The sequence below is a fragment of the Sardina pilchardus genome, chromosome 6 (genome assembly GCF_963854185.1).
Source record: "Sardina pilchardus chromosome 6, fSarPil1.1, whole genome shotgun sequence".
Classification (NCBI taxonomy): Eukaryota; Metazoa; Chordata; class Actinopteri; order Clupeiformes; family Clupeidae; genus Sardina; species Sardina pilchardus.
Window position 1 is genome coordinate 23,910,390 of NC_084999.1, and position 22,076 is coordinate 23,932,465.

At 43.1% G+C, this 22,076-nt stretch overlaps 1 protein-coding gene across 2 annotated transcripts; it reads right to left on the reverse strand.

The window, feature by feature from the left end:
- Positions 1 to 4,633: 4,633 nt before the first annotated feature.
- pip5k1ab (phosphatidylinositol-4-phosphate 5-kinase, type I, alpha, b) lies at positions 4,634 to 21,966 on the reverse strand. 2 transcript variants are annotated; one of them, XM_062539160.1, is made up of 16 exons: positions 21,868 to 21,966; positions 14,249 to 14,283; positions 13,418 to 13,507; positions 11,625 to 11,755; positions 10,890 to 11,007; positions 9,963 to 10,115; positions 9,035 to 9,334; positions 7,541 to 7,761; positions 6,898 to 6,981; positions 6,491 to 6,539; positions 6,289 to 6,373; positions 5,831 to 6,007; positions 5,479 to 5,614; positions 5,314 to 5,376; positions 5,064 to 5,151; positions 4,634 to 4,927 (listed from the first exon to the last, which is right to left on the reverse strand). In XM_062539160.1, the coding sequence occupies exons 1-16, from the start codon at positions 21,911 to 21,913 to the stop codon at positions 4,925 to 4,927; spliced, it is 1,779 nt and encodes a 592-aa protein (XP_062395144.1). In that variant the 5' UTR covers positions 21,914 to 21,966; the 3' UTR covers positions 4,634 to 4,924. The 2 variants fall into 2 exon arrangements, with proteins under 2 accessions (XP_062395144.1, XP_062395145.1); XM_062539161.1 differs by having other exon boundaries at positions 9,035 to 9,274; positions 21,868 to 21,937.
- Between the last annotated feature and the right edge of the window lie 110 nt (positions 21,967 to 22,076).

Genomic DNA, 22,076 nt, shown 5'->3' on the forward strand with positions numbered 1-22,076 from the left:
AACCTTGAACCCTGACCCCAGTGTCTTCCAGGCAGCACTGCCTTGAAGTCGATGGTGGGGACCCAAAAGACCATCAAGCACTTTTCTTTGGGGATAGGTTGGGTCCACCTTATTTTCACTGACTGCACCTTTAACCATCCTTCAAGTCAAGTATAAACAAAGTTTAGAAAATATTTTTGTCTATGTTTTATTTAAAATCAGACATTGTGAAAAAGCACCACCACCACATCACTGAAAACATGGCGATACAGAGGCAGCGAACACAGCGCAAGAAAAAAAGGCATTTCCGTGAGTGCTTATATACATATACACATTTTAAATAGGCCCAGTAAAAATATAGTCATTGAAGCTTTTACGGCATTCAGGTCTACTGCCTGGAACCGTGAGACATTCAGAAGTATAAAGTAGAAAATGCAAGAGGAGAGTAAATCACTTATTTGCAATGGGTAATACCGATCAGAACACGTTTCAAAACACTTGGTAATATAAAAGAAAGTTAAACAATCGTTCCCTCCCTACCCCTTGTCTATAATGCAATACATACTACTTAAGATTCAGAAATTATTTTCTGCCAGAGTACATGATACATACAATCATCTACGGTACATATATCATTCTTATATACCTACAAGGTAAAAAAGCGCAAAAAAAAGAAAAGAAAAATCAAAAACAGCCTCAATAAATACAATTCTTGAATAAGAACTGGCAAAAAGTTCATATTGCAATAATTCATTTGATCTGTAGTGTCTGTCTTGCCAGCATGCAACCCCTTTTGTTTGTGCTGGGGATAAGACGTGTCTGGTTGCCACAGTTTGTGCTCCAGTAATCCCTCTCGACAAAGAACATTCACATTACAAAAGATGAGAATCTTGACATTTGTATGTGGGTCACTTTACACAAGTAGGGCAAGTCTAGTGGGTAGGTTCAACTCGCAACTTTGTACATTTTAACTGATCAAAAATAGTCCTCTTTGCCACGGTGTCAAGACTTTTGATCACAATTTCAGCCCTATAAGGCTACATTTTGTCCAAGTAGGCTCCAACAATGACAGGACCTAATAGTACTTGTTTACAGAACATGAATTGTTTTGGAAAATAATAATAAAATAATGATAATAATGATAATAATAACAATAATAATAATAATAGTATCAGTCCTGTGGTGGATCCTGTAGATCCAAAACATTCATTACTTCATACAAATGTTTAAAGACAGACTGAGTACAAAGATTATAGCCTCAGATGAGAACTTTTGCATTTTGTGGACACCATATGGGGCAGTTTGTTCACTTTGGTGGCTGACTCTCCACAAACATGAGGCTATGTACGAGCTTTGGTGAAGGACATGGTAAAAAGACACATGCAGAAGTTGGGTGTGCATTTGTGTAATGGCAGTCAGCTGCGGAATGCCTGAGGAACACTGATTATCAAGAGGCAGAAGTATGATCCTGACCACAACATGGGGGGAGAAGCACTGGTTAACAAGAGAACTTTGGGTGGAATTGGGGATAGGGAGAGAGGTTGATGCCACACGGAGGGAGGGAGAGGAGGGGGGTCTGGTCAGGAGACCACAGCACGAGGCACACGCGACCATCAAAACTTGATCACCGGCTTTTTTTGTTTGCTTGTTTTTGAATGTGCTCATCCAGAACATGGAAGCCTTGGGGACAAAAACATTGTCTCATTGCAGCAGTTCAAAACGTGTTGCATCTGTGCACACACACACACACACACACACAGTGGCCACACTAGTAATGTGGACCAGAACAATGAACAGGAAGAGAAACTACTGAACAACTGAAATTACATTAACCATTACTTAATAACAAACAAGACATCCATGGGACTATAGCAACAATCTCAGCATTAGGTCTTTGCAGGAAGATGAAAAACTATTTATCAGACCAATCGTTTGAGTCTGTTCTGGAGACTATTGGATTCTGTGTATCATGATCTCCACATTCTCCAAGTGTCTTTGTAATCCCTTCTAGCCTTGAACACAGTAGTGTGCGAGAAGACCATATTGAGAGAGTTGGACTGGTATATCTAGCTCTTTGGTGGGTGTTTCATGGACAGGAAAGCCTGCTGTCCAAGTCCAGGCCTCCTTAAACCTTTACTGTCAGTCAGTGCTGTTACTGTGTGTATGAGGGATGGAACAATCTCGACTCCACTTGGGCAAAGTTTCTTTATGTGGATGAATCTCCGCAAACTCTACATCAACTAACTAGGCCAGACCCTGTATCCACATTTAAAAGGCTCAGGAACATGCAGTAAAAAGCACAGAATGCATGGTTTGACGTTGGCTGACTATGTCCAGAGTGCTTGTTAAGGTATGTATGGAATAAATGTGAACATTGAATGGAAAAAAAAAGAAAAAAGGGTAAGTAACTGGATAGGTGACATTTCGATCTGTTATTTTCACCAATCCTGTCAGTTTAGATCTGTTGTGGAAAGAAGAAGCAGGGAATGTAAACCTTCACCCAAGTCTGCCCAGTTGCTGGCTTAAAACTGGGTTATAGTCACGAGGGTCATGAGTGAGAACATTGTCTGACAGCACTCACACTACCCGCCTCATTCATGGATGGGTGAAGCAAAAGGATTAAACAGAACAGTGATTCAGTTTTCAAAATAATAATTAAAAAAAAAAAAAATTATAATAAATAAAACATTTTTTAAAAAAAGCTAAAAGTTTGAAAGGGTAAATATGCATCTCCTTTCTCCCGCTGGCCCATATCAAATAAATTGACATGTTTAATATTAATACTCTGGACTGTCAGACTGAAGACAGGGACATTAACTGCCAGGGGAAACTCACTGGTAACAGCGAGACCTAGAAAAAGACAATTGATAAATAAACAGCTGGGGTGAGTGCAGGGCAATGTCCCATCTATGCATTTGGCCATCTGAAAGCAGATGGGCATTTCACAAAAGACAACCATGACAGTGAGTTTTGAGTGTCTTGATAGTGGTCTATTTAAAAACAAAAAGAAAAAGAAAAAAAGGCAATATAAAAATAGACAAAAAGAACAACAAAAAAAGCAAAATTCAAAAGCAAACCACACTGGAGCAATGAAGAAAGCAGCTGATCTATGAACATGCCATGCTTGGGAAGCTCAACTGCACATACATATCCATGTATTCTCAGCACTACAAAATTAAGCTATAACAGCAGGAAAGCAATCTTCACCTGTGTAGCTAGCAGTGTTACACTTGGTCCTTCAGAGAGTGACCTCTCATTTCTGTAACCAGCAGAAATGGTGAGTGTACTCAGTGTCGTTTAAAACAGGTGTGATTATATTGATGTGAAATGAAGACCCATCAGCAATTAAAGGCAGACTTTGATTCTACTATCATTACTATCAGAACTAGCAATAACTGGTGCTCGTAAATCCGCAGTGAGAGTTAAAGCCGGAAAGTGAGAGGCAAACAGATACCTAAACATGAAATGTGTGCATTAAACCAACACTGATCTCTTCCCTTCATAAGAGCCCACCCCTGTAGAGCCCACTAGCTGATTGGTCCATTAGGTGTCTGGAGATACACACCATTGGCTAAGAGAGAAAAAGGGGGTGAGCTTATTAGACCGACAGGCAAACCATAGTCATGACAGCCAACAAGCAAAGGAACATAGACTTAAAAACAAACAAACTTTGCTTAAACAAGCAACAGTGCTAAAAACAAGCAAACGCAAAAGCCAACAAAAAGGCACAGCAACAAGCAGGACAACAGTGGTTTTACATCCAGGTAGCCCAAACTCAAAACTCGTATCCAACATGGTGTCTATGTATGACCTTTCATGCCAATTGTGCTATTTTGTAAGAAACCAGCATGTTTAAAGGAACTGGAAAAAAAAAAAAGTGTTTTGTTTTCTGTCCACAAAAAGCTGGGGACAACCAAAAACAGATCTCACCTGAGAAGGTAAAGACTGCATATCTCCGTCTGTTAGGGTCAAAGGGCACCCTAACTTTGTTTACTCGGATATATATGCTGAGGACACAGAGGGCAAGCAAGTCCATACGGGACTTCACCTCCCCCCTTACCCTCAATCACTGCTAAGAGATGGTACAGCATAGTCTTAACCATAAAGCTCTTTGAGTCAGGGCTTGGGTAAGAAATTAGCATGAGACCAAGAAAAATTCACAAAACACTGAAAGTAAAAATAAAAGAACGAAAACAGATCATGATCAGATATGAAGTATTATGCGATCAAAGGGCAAGCCTGTGATGGTATAATACTTGTGTTAGGTTTAAATAATAAAAAAAAAAGGCTACTCCTTGGTCATTCCATCCTCTAACAGCTGGGAAGAAGTAGCGAGGTGGCTAGTTGGTGGGAAGTTCCATTAAACCGGAAAGCAGGGCATTCCGATTCCAGTTAAAAGCAACTTTTGTCTGCCCCCGAACAGTCATAACTGCTGGGCCTCCCAGCACGCCTGGGCCAGTGCACACCGGCACAGCCAAGCACTCCTCGTCAGTCCTGCGCTCAGGCCAGTTCAATAGGTTTTAAAGTGGGCGTCTCAGTCCAGTGATGCAAGTTGAGAGTTGGAGCTTTAGCAGCATAGCCTCTGTGGGATGAGAGCCTATGGACTCCCACACACCAAACACACTTTCTTGTGTGCAAATATATAGATCCCCCCCCCCACCCCCATATCTCTTCTCCATCTCACTCTGTGTTTTCCTCCTTTCCTCTATTTTTAAACTAGGCGTCTGCATCCCTTGTTGCGTGCAGCCTGGAGAGCCTTTCAGAACTCCCACGCACGCGCGCACACACACTCGCACATACACACAAACATGCGCGCGCACACACACACAAAGACGTGGGGCAGGATCCTCCAGCTGATGCGGGGCTTGTTCTCCTTCCTTGCGTTTTTCCTCCTTCTCTTCCTCCTCCTTCCTTGCATCAGGTGTTCTAGAAACTCACACTTTTTTTACTGCAGAAAAGTGAGATAGATGTGTATGAGAAAGGGAAGATGGCTGTTTCCACATTGTAATGAACAACTGCTTTGCACACTTCAAAAATCTGATAAAAAAAAACAAAACATTATAGTTAGTGTAGGCTGGACTTACAAAACAAATATTGGTCTCGGGGATTATGTCTTTGAGTGAAATGGCATCTTCATCGCCTACTTCTTCATCTAAACCTTCAGCACCAGCACTGGAAAAATAAGAGAGGACTTATTACTTTCAAGTCCTACAGTTATGTAGACACTGGTGTGTGTGTGTGTGTGTGTGTGTGTGTGTGTGTGTGTGTGTGTGTGTGTGTGTGTGTGTGTGTGTGTGTGTGTGTGTGTGTGTGTGTAGAGGTCTTCAATCTCACCTGTGGTAAATAGTGTGCTCTTGTTCTGTGCTCGCAGACTTGTGCACTTCTACCCCTACTGACCTACAAATGAACATGTACAGTACCACACTCAGAAATGGTTGACAATCACACAAGAGGTGTCCATGGTAATAAAAATAAAACAATGGATTCTGCAGGTATTACCTGAGTGGGGGAGAGCTGGAGGTGAGGCCAGTGCTGCCAAGCGATGAGTTGGATAGATTTGTTTCCACAAACTCACCCGAGTCACCCGCCTGAGGAGGGGTCCTAGGGAGAATGTCAGGTCTGCCCAATTGCATGCCTGTAAATGTTTTATTTTTTTGTAAAGAAAAGAAAAATTAGGTCATATAAATGATAGACCCCCCCCCCATCCCTGTATCCTCAGAAGTTCATAGGGCTTAAAGCAAGGAACATTTCTGTACCAGTTATCAGAAACTTTCAAAGTCATATAAAGTTATCAATTCTCAAATGCACAGCCCTGACTTTACATCTCTCTCCCCAGCCCACCACCACACACCGCTGTCTCCATCCATGTCTGACTGGGATAAGTGAGGCCTGTACACCAGTCTGGCATCAACCACAGAGTGTCCCCCAGCCGCACTGGACGTGGATGCAGGGGCGCCGGTCCCCATGGGCAACCTCCGCACGATGCTCGGACATCCCCCTCGACTCTTCTTGGAGGGGGAAGGCTTCACTGTGCGGAGGAACAGGCAGAGCAAGGGATGGGACGCATGGATAGGAGACCGTAGAACATCTCAAAGTATAGTAGATGTTTATTTTTTCTGTCATATGGTTCACCAGATTAATTCATTTAAGGGCTGTTCACACCAACATATTCTAACAATAACTGATTGTTACAGTTTGTGTGGACGTTTTCAGTCATATTAACTAGAGCGATACTTTTTTGCCGTTACATTTCTTAGAGTGAACATCACTTATATCTCCGGACACATTCCTCCACATGAGGACACTTACATGGGATCTTCCTGAAGACCGTGTTGCACATGAATCTCTGAAAGCGCTCAGCGTAAAAGCCAGGCCTGTGGACGGAGACTGTGTCCTGCAGGAGAGACAGCCAGAGGTATTAGCCTTCGTAGCACATTCCTAATGTAGCACAATGTGTCAAGGCTTGCAATCACCAAAGTCAGAAATTAGATCATGCAGCTGGACTACATACCCCATCATGCACCAGAGCTTTCCAGGAATGCTCAATCTTCTTGATGAATCTGTGGAGCGAAAGACAGACATGGCTTATCAAACATGACCTTGAAGGCCTGTGCTTTAAAGTTACGATTTGCCAACTACAAATTCATTTACCATCAAACTTCGTAAGGGTGAAAATCTTACATAGTATACCTTCAAAAACAAGCTTAGGGGTCTTACACAATGAAAAATAAACATCTTGTTTACTCAACAAGAGCCACAGTGCCACCACACACCTACTCTGCTCATCAGTGGCTGACCACATACACAGATCACACACAAACAAATACACAGATCACACACAAATACACAGACCACACACACACAAACAAACAAACAGACCAAAGCCCACAGACCAGAAAAAAAATCACACACACACACCTGTAGGACTGAAGAATGTCAATGATTCCGATGTAGATGAGTAGCCTCTCTCCTTTGGAGGTTCGTGCTGGAATGCCTCCCATGCTGCGGATTTAAAAATACATTTTTGTTATGACTTAACACACCGTGTTGATGAACACACACACACACACACACACACACACACACACACACACACACACACACACACACACACACACACACACACACACACACACACACACACACACACACACACACACACACACACACACACACACACACACACACACACACACACACACACACACACACTGAACAAACAGGGAGTGAAAATGGGAAACAGGCCACAAGACAGAAAAGGCAAAATGAACAACCAAAACGAGTTTCCAAGCATAGCCCAGACACAGCAAACAACACTCTGTGTTGTCTTCGACTGTCACTCCGGCATAAAGAGCAAAGCAACTCTAGACAACAGAGGAAGAATGCGATCCTATAAAAAGACACGCAGACAGAAAAGGAGACATAGCAACAACAAAAGACAAAAGATCAAAGTGGAGATAAAAAAAAAGATAAGAGAGATTTGTTGGGAGACCAGATGAGACAATAGCAGAGACAGTTGAAGGACGGACACGGACACACACACACACAAAAAAAGACTTACTGGTCCTCAGTGTCCATGGCTCCCTTGCCGCGGGCTTCACCCTGGATGGACTCCATGGCGGTGCAGTAGAGAGATTTCTGTATCTGGGGGCGCTTCTGGTCGGGCGTGATGGGGCCCTCTCCAGCCGCACTGTGGACCCCGAGCCGCTCCCGCAACGCCTGGTCCACATTGTGGACGCCCATCAGCAGGCTGTAGTCCATGATCTTGAAGCTCTGCAGCAGCTGGAGGAGATGGATGAAGGTCGATTATTGATTCGACGTACATTACATCACCTTTCCCCCCCTCCCCCATCGTTTTTATTTTCTATTTGTATGCGGTGTCATCACTAGACGTAGGTTCAAACTGGAGAGTTTCCGTGTTCTCTTTGTACTTCTGATAGAGTGGAATTTGTTTTCAGACCGAGTCTCTTTGACAGTTCACAAAGAGAGACATCTATCCTCAGTGACCGTGACGACAAAACCTTTCCCTGACTTTTCAAAGACCTTCAGTGACATTTCCTCGACTTTGTACGGCCTATAATTACAAAATTACTTCACGCCACCGGTTGGGGCAAATTATGAAATGTGACTTAAGACATTAGATAAAACTGGATTTCTCGGTTTTCTTCCCTAACGGACATGGTAAGGCACACAAAGTGCCTGTAGACCTACTGTGTATTGGAACATGCAGATGATGTTTGCCATTACATTTCTGAAGTCTTCAACTCCTGATGTTTCAAAGTACTCGACAGGTTTGACTTTGACAAGGGTGTATTGTTTCTATGTGCCATTTCAGTTTAGATGGTTACATGCGCTCATGCACTCATGTGCTAGCAATTCACTGCACACCACTCACTGGGGTGAACTAAGTGAATCAATATCCTCGCCTACCTGAAATATGCAGGGTTGCAGCCTACTTGCACTCACTACTATAATTATGTCTAACATGAACGGTCACATAAACATTGTCTATGTCCATGGTAATGATTGACATTGGCTACGAATAAAGTGTGTTAAAATAAAAGGTCCAATATTAGATCCGATAAGGTAGCCTTTTTTAACCCACAAGCTCCGCGACCCACTTTTGGGTCCCGATCCACTAGTTAAGAAACACTGCTCTAGATTCTTCAACAAAGAAATCGTTATAGTTTGCATCTGTGTGTTTCATTACTTAATAAGCACAAAACCTGGGCCGCCAGGGACATGCACTCGCGCACACACACACACAGTCTTTCTGAAAGCACATACAGTCATTTCCTGCATATCAGCCGCTTTGTGTATAAGCCGCAGGACAGTGTTTTATGCAAGTTAAAAGAAACAAAACCATATCAACACCATATTAACTGACCCCCTGTATTAACCTCATAGCTGAAGAAATTTAGCAAAATCAATGTATAAGCAGCGGCTAATAGTCGGGAAATTACGGTACCAACACAATATTTACAGATACACAGTCTGTGCCAGGCTTGCCATTTGGACAGGCAAGCACACACACACACACACACACTGTACACACCAAGCAGTCCCTCTGGATGGTTTTGCTGAGGGCGTTGTAGTTGTCGGTCTCCATCTGCAGACCGTCGGGCAGGTCCTGAATGAAGTCCAGGTCCTTGTAGGTGGGGACTTTCTTGTCGCGCTCCTTAGCCGAGGCGCGCCGCTTGTAGGTGGAGCCCTTCAGATCGAACTTCATGTGCATGGGGATGGCGCGCGGCAGCAGATTGTTCATCACCACGATGCGGATGTTCTTGCCGCCCGCCTGCACACAGTACAGGCCGTAGAACTTGGGCAGCAGGGTGCGTTTGTTCTGGTTCAGGTTCTACAGGGTTGTGGGTTGGGGGGGGGGGGGGGGGGGGGGCAGTGAGGGAAGAGGTAATGGACGTGTGAAGGTGGAGTGGGTTACAGGGAGAGGGGTGTTCCCAAGCACAACAACAGATGTGGACAGATGACTCGGCTCAGTTCCCGGGCTAGTTAATGAGATGTGGGTTGCCAATGATAGCCTAGAACCTCTGTGCTGCATTTAAATGCCTTGACATTGTGCTGACGTCGGGACAGACCTGTGCCACTCTTAATGCTATTGTGTACTGGCTTTTCCCAGCCTGTTTTGGGATAAGAGGTTTAGAGTTCTGAATAGTAATCGGCTTGTCATGGGAACCAGAGCCAGCAAACTGTCCACCTCTGAGCACAACAAGGGTACACAAACAGAAAACAAAACAGAAATCGACATACTTACATTATAACTAACTATTTATTCCATCTGGCCAGCATGTAGGAACACTAAAATCTCAATTGGTCCCCCATCTCCCACAAGTTTTTCAGTACAGAGCCATATTTTATTAGCCATCCATGGAAACTAATAATTTATCTGTTACCCAGTATAATTAGTTGGATAGCAAAGTCAAAGCCCCCCCAAAAATCACCATCACCACATGCACCCGGTCACTCACCATGAAGTATCCGGGTAACAGCTTCTGTAGAAATTCAGCTTCTTTGTGTTGCACTGTTTTGATGATGAATTCGTCGTCACTGGAGACGTAGAAGATTGAGCCACTCGCTCCCGGATTTGACAGTTCGATGAGTGGATCATTACAGAGAGAATACTACACACACACACACACAGTTAATATCAAAACTGTTTATGTTTTTTCTGTTTATCATAACTCTCTAACCTTTGTTATCCTAAAAAAACATACTGTAGTAAAAAGTATCTGAACTTTACAGTGTATAATGCATCAAAATTACAGTCAAGAAAATGTTTACATCTCAGAGACGCCATATTTCCTCCTAAGGGGACTTAGTGACCTTAGTTAATTGGGTACTAAGTGCGTGTATGCGGAGAGGGAGAGGGGTTGTGGGAGGGGTGGACAAGAGTTATGTGCGTTGTGCACACTCCATTATGGCCTGTGCAGACTACACAATTTCAGCCCGATTTTGCCACGATTGTGTCGTGACCGACAAATTTCCATTGTTGTGTCCGAATATTAAAAGTTGAGAACGACGTTCGAAGGAGGAAGTGTCTTGTAATGTGACATGTGACATGTGACAACGACCCGCGATTTATTGTCTGTGACATTCTACGCCGTTATGACCAAAAGTCTAGCATGTCAGAATTTTTGGGGAATCTCCTACGACTCCCATGTTGACAGTGACATGTGACGACACACGACGAGAAGGCTACGATAGATGATCTTGTAATGTGGCCACTCTTGTGACCAAGACGCGGCAAGATTGTGTGGTTCTCTGATCGCCTAGTCTGACATGGTCAATCGTAAAAGACAATCGTGAAAGACAAAAAAATCGTGTAGTCTGTACAGGCCATTAGTGTGTTTTTCCAGAGGCAACTGCGGTAAACTCCCGCCATTAGTGACACTCACCAAGTAGTCATCGGGTCGGATGCCAAAGAGTTCTCTGAAGTAGCGGAAGGCAATAGGAGCGTACGTTTTAAATCTGAAGTCGCTGTAGTGGTGAGCTGGGGTCAGGTTACTCCCCTCACTGAGAAAGAGAAAGAGAGGTTTTTTTTTCACAAACCCTTTACTAAAGCAGTGGGGGATATGAAAACCGAAACCAAAACATGCCATACAGAATGTTTGAATAGAGCATAAAATGGATCAAGATGCCGGTTATGCCCGTTTCTCTGTGTGTGTGTGTGTGTGTGTGTGTGTGATGGAATGTTAATACATGCTGACCGAGGTCTGTAGCCTAGTAGGCACAAGCAAAAATAAACATAGACAGAGTAAACACTGAAACATGGAGACAGGGCCAGGAGCACATTACACGTCCAGCTCAGGCGCGCGCGCGCGCACGCACACACACACACACACACACACACACACACACACACACACACACACACACACACACACACACACACACACACACACCTCATTCCCACAATGCTTACTCAACTCATGAATGTCATGAGTCTGTTTCCTCATTCAATGGAGTCATTCTCTCGGAAAAAAAGGATGAACATCCTGTTCACCTGTCTTTACTCAGGCAATGTCATCAAAATGATTCTGTGTGTGTTTCTTTAGCTCACACAGACAGTATGTACATAACACCTTTGTCTCCTTCCTTAAATCTACCAAAGACACCAAGTCTGGACCCACCTGGGGAAGAAGATGCTCTCTACGACGACAAAGTCCTGCATGAGCACATCTCGCTCAGCCTTCTGGCTGAGGCTGCCCACGGTGTACGTGATGCCCAGCTGGATCGCCCCCTTCAGCGCTGAGGAGGTAGTCTACACACACAGACACACACACAGACACACACACACACACACACGTCAATCAAGGGCAGTAACACACACACACACACACACACACACAGCAGCACATACTTTATAATAAACGGCAACGCTAGAGGGATAGACCACACCACAGCATGACTGACATTCACAGACGCCACTTAAGAGCTCTTGTGCGGCTCAGTATAGTTGACCCAGGCAGAACAGACCCCATGAACACACCACCCGGCCCATACGGTCTGAAGTGGGATCACCTAATCTGAACCAAGGGAAGGGGGACAGGACGGAGGAGAGTGAGTCAGGAGAGGAGGGGGTGACGCTGGGACAGAGGGAGGAAGTGATGCATGATGCATTATGGGTGTTGAAAGATCAGGAAACGGATGTATGCATCATTCTCTTAGAGAAGTTGCAGTTTTTTTTATTATTATTATTATTTTTAATTGAGGACACATTCATTTCAACGGGGACCAGCGTCATGGTTGGTGCTCGATTACACTCAGTGCTGCTTAGAGACGACATTCGAGACTCAAAAAGAGGTCAACATTGACTTCCATGGCAGCCAAGCCAAGCCAATCCAAGCAGGAGAAGGAAAGGCTGTCTCAGTGCCTGCTCATACCATACCATACACAAAATAACTATACTACAACAGGCAAACAAATAAGATCATGTCTGTATAAAAAAAACAAGCTAGGTCTCCCTTTTCACAAGAGAAGAAACTACAAAAGCTTCCAAAACAAAGGCTGTCGTGTAGGAAGCAGCACAAAAAGAATACTGGGCACAGCCTGCCACACCCAGCAAGGAATTAAACCGAAATTGCTCTCCACTCTGTATGAATTACAAAGACAGTAGCCCTTTTTCCATTAAAAAAGTTACATCGCTTAAAACGATGCGCATCAAAAAGTTAGTGCGACACAAAAATGTGACAGAAAATGACAGAATTTTGATTCGCTAGAATCATTCTATTGAATGGAAAACCGTTTTGATGCTTCTTAGATCACTCAAAATGACATCGACTTATGAGTTAATTCGCTTGAAAATCTTATGGAAAAGGGGCTTGTGACAGACCGCAAGAGGTTGCACATAGTACCGTCAGTCTAAGATGACCGTTTGCAGACATTGTTGACTTGCTTTCTGGGCAAAAAAGACATTTGGAAGGCACCTCTTAGGTTCAACTATAGTATATTGAATAAACAGCAAGCCTGAGCATTTTTAAATGCATTTGACTGCCTATGGCTAGCTAGCTAGCTAGCTTTGCCTACAGCAAAGGTAAACACATTTTCTGCCACTGCTGTTTTAAGCTCTGTCCGTGTTGACTGAGTGTTGCTTTTCACACTAGAATCACTGCATCACGTTGAGGAAAACAGGGAGGCGCAAACGTCTCTGAAAACCAAGTGAAGCATCAAACATTTCCAAATATCAAATGCATGCAATATTTTCCCCAACTAACTGAGGATACATTTAATGGAATGGCTTTTAAATGACATATACTGTGCACGTCACACTGGAGTCTGAGAAACTGCGGACGTAAAACAGAGTGTAGCCTGGTCAGCACAGTATTGGCGCCTGTCATTCCACCCCCAATAAACGGCCCCTGCCCAAACTCCCCCTTAATAGTGCCGTCTCTCTCTCTGTCTTGACGTGTGACCCCATTCTGACCTTTTTGTAGGTGGTCTCTCCAGTGGGGTCCACCCCCCTGTGTCCGATGGTTTTCTTCAAGGTCTGGGAGGTGCTCGAGGAGCCCGGAACCTGGAAAGGAGGAGGAGGAGGAGGAGGAGGAGGGAGGAGAAATAGGGAAGACAGGGAGGAGAAAGAGGTCAGCAGTGAGTGAGTGAGTAACACAGATGGCACACAACGAGTTTTGGTCTTTACCTCACACACCCTCTCTCACACACACACACACACAGACAGACAGTGCATGCTTTCCGTCCACACCCCACCCTAAGCCACATGGGACAAAGTGTTGGTGTTGGGTGTGTTAGCCTGACTGGGTCAACATTTGCCTGGGCAATGGTGGCTTCCTCAGTGATGTTTGAACAACACAAACACATGACAACCTCATGCATACACATGCGAATACACTCACACAGCCCTAACTACCAATGTAGGTGCCTCATATTGGCTGAGCACAGTGAAAGCGAGAGCTTCGGTGGGACTGCAGCCTATTCCCCGATTAACCATAGGGCGATTAACCATATTGTGGTTTTCACCTCTGCCTGGAGCATGACGCACAAGCCACATGTACCCGTAAGATTTACTTCCACTCTACAAACTACAAAACTAGAAGCTACAAACAGCTGCTTGTTTCAAGTAGAGGTTTTCCAACGTACAGCGAGAGTGTGTGTAGAAGGGGACGGGGTTGTCACTTGACAATAAAGTTGAATCTAATCTAGTCTAACTTGAGCAAAAGAAAAATGGATGATGTGTTTTTACAGCCAACAAACAGCTCTCGGCACACTGTCCATTCTTCAAAGATGCGCTTTGACTTACCTCAGGTGAGGCCAACTTCCGGGATCCACTGGCCCCTAGAGAGACAGGAGAGGAGAAAGGAGAGAGAAGAGAAGTTATACGAGTCCGTGAATGAGTTTAATGACGTCTAAATCATATTGTACACACATCAGTGCATGATAACAACGAAAAAACGCAAAGATCTCTTCCGTCTTTGCTGTTGAGAAGAATAATCAACAACATAATGTTATCAGTACAGGCTGCAGTACACTCACATGCCATTCAAGACAGGCTTACATTGGCTTATTTGGAAATGGTTAACACACACACACACACACACACACACACAATCAGTCTAGCCTCCATCTATAAAAAGGTACTAAGAAAGAGTGTAAGAAGAGCTAAATAGCAGAGGAATGCGAGTGCCACAGAACAATATCAGCAGCATTAACAGTGGTGCTCTATTGATCAGCTGGTCTGGTTGAAAGAGACCTTAGCAGGTATGTGCAAGTGTGTCAGAGAAAAAGAGTGCGAGTGTGAGTGAGAAAGATTGAGAGAGAGAGTGTGTGTGTGTGTGTGTGTGTGTTTGTTTGTGTGTCGGTGAGAGTGAGAGAGAGAGAGAGAGAGACTAGACTCTTCACCCTAGAGACAGCAGGCAGACCACTTTAATTAAGTGCATGCCGTCTACACACACAAGCACACACACACACACACACACACACACACACACACACACACACAAATAGCAGCCTTCTCTCCTGGCACGTAGGCTTACTGATTGTGATTCAGAAGGCAGACTGCTGCTGCAGTCTGTGGAGGCTGCAACAAACACGTGAGTGAAATGTCTGCAGGTAGCCAAAAGGCAGTCTCACTGTCTCACACCTAGGGATGTAACGGTATGAAAATGTAACCCCACGGTTATAGTGACCAAAATTATCACGGTTTTCGGTGTTATCGCGGTTTTAAAAATTGTGTGTACAATATGTTAAGAAAGCGCTGATGGGTGTAGACAAGCTGAACTATTAGTTTAAAAAAGTGTGACAGTGTTTATTACATTAAAAATATAGGCAAACCCTCATTGCCTTCAGCAGGATACTGATCATTCACAGCAGTGGCAATCCTAGTCTCTGCTCAACCCTCCACACACACAGAAAATGGCTTGTCTTGTTTCTATTGCATATTTTGAATTCATAAACTTTATATATTTTGCTAATAGTTTAGAATATGTTAGGATCTGCATAATTACTTATAGCTAAAAATATTCAGTAATTTGAATACTTCATATTGATTTTTAAACTCTTACACTTGTCTTTAATGACTTTAATGTTGTGTAGGTCTAATTGAGAGCCTGTCACTTTAAGAGATACGCGAAGAAGGCTAATTATATTAACCTTCATTCAGTTTTTGGAAAGTAGTCAAGCATAGTTCAAGGATATCCGTTTTCATTGAATAAAATGAATGTTCAAAACATTAACAAGTCAAAGAAAATATTGCTGGGATCATAGAAAAGATAAGTGTCTTGCAATGTTAACTTCTATGATTTTGGTGAGCACTAGGCTACTGTACATTAACGATAGACATGACGCGTGAGCTGACGGGATAGTTACCTTGATGGAACTCTCTCAAGATGTAAAAGTTTGCCAATAGGCTGTGTAGCTTTTTTCGGAAATTGAACTAAACACTACAGTAGGCCTAAATGAACTAAATTCCATAGCCTACTGTAGGTAGGTTACCGTGGCATTGTGCTCACTTTTTCCTTGGTTGGAAATGTTGGCTGCTTATAGCTTAACTTATGATTTGGAGTTTGGTATATCTGCTATATCCAATGAGTGACACCCAGCGCTCAGCATTCTCCTGATAACGTTAGTGGAATAGCCTAGATTTAATGTGAACGTGTAGGCCTACATAAAAAGACGCAGAGTGGCTACATGATACAGCGCACGTTTTGGGGTGAAAATGTTGCGCCCTTTAAAAGCAGGTGTAGCCTTATGAATCATGGTTAAATCCATCAATTAGACAACAGAATTAGTAAGGTAAAGTTTTGTTTCATAGTTGCCTTCAGCTTGTGCCAAAATCAGGCTCGGATGAAGCTGGGAGGAATTAAACACGCGGTTACCACACCGTAGTATCAACCGTGATAATAATGATATTCGAAATTAACACGGTAATTGTTATCGTCAACATTTTTATCATGGTTTACCGTCACACCGGTAATCGTTACATCCCTACTCACACCTGGCTGCATCAATACTACATGCTGGACAATCATATGCAGAAAAAAAGTGTGTGTGTATGTTGTTACTACGCACATCAACGATAGACACACATGCATGATAACGATAAACATGCGTCAGTTTCAATGGAAAAGAGTTTAAAGTCTGAAGGTGTGTTTTTTATGTTGTAGGTACATTCCTGGGCACCCACTGACATTACTTTGGGCTAATATTACAACAGAGTTGCCCTGTGTCTGGACTGTGTGTGGGCTGAGACAGAGCTAAGTATGAAGGCAACAACTCGACAGACGTGTCGGCAGCACACGCAATCCCACCCTGACCCCAAACCCCCCCACACACACACACCTCTAAAAAAAGACATAATTGCTTCCAAACCACAAGATGTCTTAGTCATGCACATGGGTATAAACAGAGAGGGAGAGAAAGACGACAAGGTTGAAAACTGGCCAGGACGACAAGATAAATTTACATGCAGACAGCAATACTGCTGAGTATGTCTGCTTAAAAACACCATGATGCACAACATGTTAAAAAAAGACCACTAAATCACAAAGACAGACAGACAGACGGTATTGCTCAAGCCATCAAAATTTGCACCGGCCATAACAAACACATGAGGATATCTGACAACATAAAGTATGCCTGGCAGCTAAAAAAAAGGCAGGCACACGCACACAGACTGGACACACACACACACACACACACACACACACAGCTCACTCCTGTGCCGCCTACCCACTGAACATCCCCCACATTCTGGCTGTGTAACCCATGGCAACGGCTATTTTCGCAGGGGAGCCGAGTCAGGCAGCACAGGAGCTACCCAGCTCAGGTGGGCGACTGGGGGCAAAGTTAACCCAAGGACAAGCGCTAGCCTTGAGTCGTCATCCAACTGCCTGTGTGTGGCATAACTTATCTACGCAAGAACAGCGCAGCTGCACGCTGCATTGATATAGTTCTGGTTACTGCCGAGAACACAGCATTGACATGCCAACTTGTGTGTCCAGCAGATCAACATATAGGCTATAACAACTACTTAAATCACAATATCACTCCATCTGGTAAAGTATATGAGCTGAGAATGCCATAACAACACCCATTTGACGCATCATGATCAAAAGTCTAGAACAAATCAGTCATAACCAAGACCTATTTGGGCATGGTAGGACCGTATCCAACCTCAAGGTGAAGCTCTCACATCTAGAAGGCGGGGTTCTAGAATAGATGTGTTTTCTATACTAGCCCCTTTCACATTCAGAAACGATACATTAGCGTTTAAGAAATAGCGGGTTCAGGGGATTTCGCAATGTGAAAGGTAGACGTGTTCTGGTCCCGGGGTTGTCTGAAGCCGGTTTCAGAGGCGAGTTATGGGAGGCGTTGCCTAGCAGCACGTCACACGCAATTTGGGAGTGAACAATGACGTTAAGCATGCCTTGGACCTCGGAGATAAACTGATAAACACAACTGTCATGCTAGTTCTACGTGGTTTAGCTTCCAAATGATGGCGGGCCACTTGTTATGTTATTTGAATGCCAAATGAGGTCCTTTTGTCTGTCGAAGTCATATTTCAGTGTGCTGAGTCCTGAACAACTTCTGCTCTGACAGTTAGCTCGTTGGCTAGTTAGCTATCATTAGGCAAACTTTCTAAAAAGACGTGCTGCTGGCAGCAGACGGTTTTGGTAACCTAGCAACAATAAACACTTGACCGAAGTGCTGAGAAAAGGAGGTTCAGGGCACTCTCAGCATAAAAAAACGTGATTGTTGGACACACATATATCTATGGACACAGCAGCTAAAGTTATCCTAGTCTCTTGTGTGTTTCCTGTATTTTAACCTCCTGCCTGGCCAAATACGTCATCAGTCACACACCCCTAATAGCGGGGTTGACCTCTGTTCCTTTCATATTCAACACGGCTCGGCTCTGATACTACCCCCCGAGACGGGTTGGATTGCCGAGGCGGGTTGACTCCCCACCCCGTGTCGTCAATGTGAAAGGAACAGCCTTAACGTTAAATTCGGCTGATTTAGCGTTAAATTCGGTGAATGTGAAAGGGGCTACTGAGAGAACACGTGTCTCTATCACAGCAGAGCACACAGCACAGCAGCACCATGCATGTACCTCTGAGAGAGGCCCGGGAGGCCAGCATCCTCCAGAAGGGAGTCCTCGGGTCTGGGAGAGAGCAGCGTGGGGTGATACCGGACAACGTCAGGAAAAATGCTCAATAAATCAGGCTAGTAGGCTAAACATTCATGGAAAGAAAAGCAGTTGACCCCAACACAAGGTAACGTCCTTCTGCCAAACAACCATCTCTGTCAACTGCATCAGTGCCATTGCTGAACAATGTCAGCAAGACAATGTCAAAAAAGCTGTCAAAATAAATAAATACATATAAATAAATAAAATAAATAAATAAATAAATAATAATAAATAATAAAATATAATTCAGCCTTCACCATACATACAGACACACTCATCCATCTCAGACAGACACACTCATCCATCTCAGGCAGACCTCCTTCACCTTCCAATTCAAACTTGGTGAGGTATAGGCCAGCACTGCAATGAATAAAAAGCATGCATGCTAGCCAGCATATTCCTGGACCAAACTACTCACAAACAATCGGCCAAGTGTGCGCCTCGATAAAAACTACTTTACTCATGTGCAATCTGCATGCAGGAGAAAACACATATTCACATATATGCTTATATTAGTTTGGATGGCAGGAAATATCAATTAAACGTCAGTTTTAGTACAAGCTGGCTGTGTGTGCGAAAGTGAGTCATCCACACATTTTCCATCAGGGAGATGAAAAGTGTGCCGCTTCTCGACCCATTTTATCCTTTATATATAGAAGCAGATTACATCGTGTGACGTCTGTGTGTGTGAAGGTGAATATAAAACTAACAAAACTACAGCCTGGATACACAATATTGGATTTCTGCTGATATTCAATATGCTGATATTGTCATTGGATGAATGCTGATGCCAATATACAAACATCTTTTTCTTTCCTTTAAGGACCTCTCCTGTGTTTGAATTAAGGTATTACTCTTATTATAAAGGCCTAGGCCCAGTTGTTGCCGATACAACACTTTCACTATTATTCACTCTACCCCAAATACTTTAAGACATGTAGTCTCACATGAAAAATAAGGAATTAATTGAGGCATTGTGTAAATTATGCAATGTGACAGGTGACATTTTCAAATAAAAATGTAGGCTTAGATCATGAATAATTGGCAGAAATGCAATATCTGCTGCTACCGATGTCATACCAATTATATTGCGCTAATCCCTATTAGTGAAGACCACGCACTGAAATCTCCCAAATCTACTAAGCATGTTTCAGAAATGGGGATTTATTAACAGGAATATTGGACTGAGATAGATATGTTTGTGTGTGTGAGTGAGTGTGAGTGTGTGTGTGTCCATTTGCTAAAACGCCTCCACCAGGTTTAAGTTGCCATAAAGCACCCTACTGTTATTTTTACAAGGCATTCAGAGTCACCGTGCACAGTCATTCTTAGCTACAGGGAGTGTCTTGATGAGCCATAACTTCCCATCTAACCACTGCACTGAATGTCTGGTGCACTTTATTAAAAAGGTCTCTCAATTCACAGATTCTTAGCTTGAGGAAATTTCCAGCCATAGCTTGACCTCTGGAAATGATAGGAGACCAGAACCAAAACAAGCATCACGTCCTAAATGGTCATCACAAATAGCCACATACTCTGTCAAGAAGATGGATAACAGGCGATAGACATGGCCAAAATATTAAACTGGTTGTTCAGAAAACCATGACAAAGGCACTTTTGATTGGCTAGTGAAGTAATTTGGCCAATCTGAATCAAGCTGATATGATCTTCGTGACAAGTCATGAGCTTTGAAAGAATGGAATGGGAGTCAGCATTGCCTGCTCATTTAAGTATATAGAAACATAATTTGGCAAACTGGTGTTGTATTGTGCTAGAGAAAACGGATTGTTCGTAAACACATCACAAAAAATTCAACATAGCTGACAGAATGGCATTGACAGACTAGTGGGAAAAGCTGATGTTTACGCTGTAGTGTTTGTCACAGCACAAGACCTTGCTGCTGATAGCTGTTGATTCCAAAGGCTGAGAATGCCAAACATGACACTCTACAGGAAATAATACTAGACGAAAGCGTACTGAGGTTCCCTGAAATAAAAGAAAATGATAATAAAATATATCGTCACCCCAAACAAGGTTAACTATGTTCGCTAATGACACTCGACTGACAATATTAACGTATCGTAGCCTACCTGAGAACCAAAGTCTATTGCAAATTAACATGGAAAGCTAATATAAAGACAGGTTTTAGTTGGTTTAGCTACACTTGTAACCCCAATTGAAATACGCGACATTAGCTAGAACTACATATAGTTTAATGGTAATACTGCCTAAGTTAATTGAGGTAGCCATAGTTATACCTAACCATATGGACAACTTTTTAACCGTAACAATTATTGTATTATTTTTATTTGTATGTCGCTTTGTACAAAGACGTCTTGCCAAATAGCATAACTAATCCATCAGTTCCTTGGTTAGCATATCTGCCTGAACGAACCATAACGTTACGTTCACGTTAATTTGCCAATTTAGCAAACAAGAGCAGCTAGTTTAAGATCTTGAATCTAGGATATTTTAAGTTAGCAATAAATCACTATGAAAAAAACAATATTTCTCATATGACTATTCACATTTACTACGTACATCAGACTGCCATACAAGCCTAAACCACCGTAAACTAGCAATTAAGTTAAGCGATCTCAAATTTAGCGACCGCTAGCAACTACATGTAACGTTAACATAACAGCATAACGTTAGCTTAGATATGACTGAGTAAACAATAGAAATAGGATAACCTTTTGGCCAGCGTTAACTGAAAACATGTATTTCAAACATTACTTGCTTGGAAACGTCAAGAGAATTCCTACCTATATGAACAGCACTTCATCATTATCGTTAAACAAAACATTAGCCAAGCTAACTGTTAATTCGAAACTTTGCTTATTAAGTTATCAGCCAAGTTAGGACAGTAATCGACAGCTAATTACTGACAACAACGAGATATAGCTATGTGGTCACATAACTTAACAAGATAACGTTTGCTGCCTCCGTAACCCAGACATCACAACATTTATCGCTAATGGTACTATTGTAAAACGACAAACTAGCTAGCTAACCGCTGTGCTGCCTTGAAAATAATAGCAAAGATTAGCTAACCACCTGACTAGCATACTAACGACCGAAACCAACACATAACGTTAGCTCTGTACCCGTCGTGTTCCTCCAAAAGTAGTAGTTATTCGTAGTGTAACTTTACAATACAAATGACATCTTACATTCTTTCCATATTACAGATCTACATATACATGTGAGCCTTTTGTTCCTTTAGTTACCTGTAGGAGCAGTCGAGCCCGAGTCAGCTGCACCGGCTGTCGCCATTTTGCTTTGACTTCGTTTCCCACACTGTTGACTACGCTTTTCTGTAGCGCATATCTGCCCCCGACCATTCAGTTAAATTTAACCCTTCCCCCACTGAACGTTTTGCAGTGTTACCGGAGTACCCAGTTTGTATTTTTTGTTTAGAAATGGTCTGTTTCGTGGT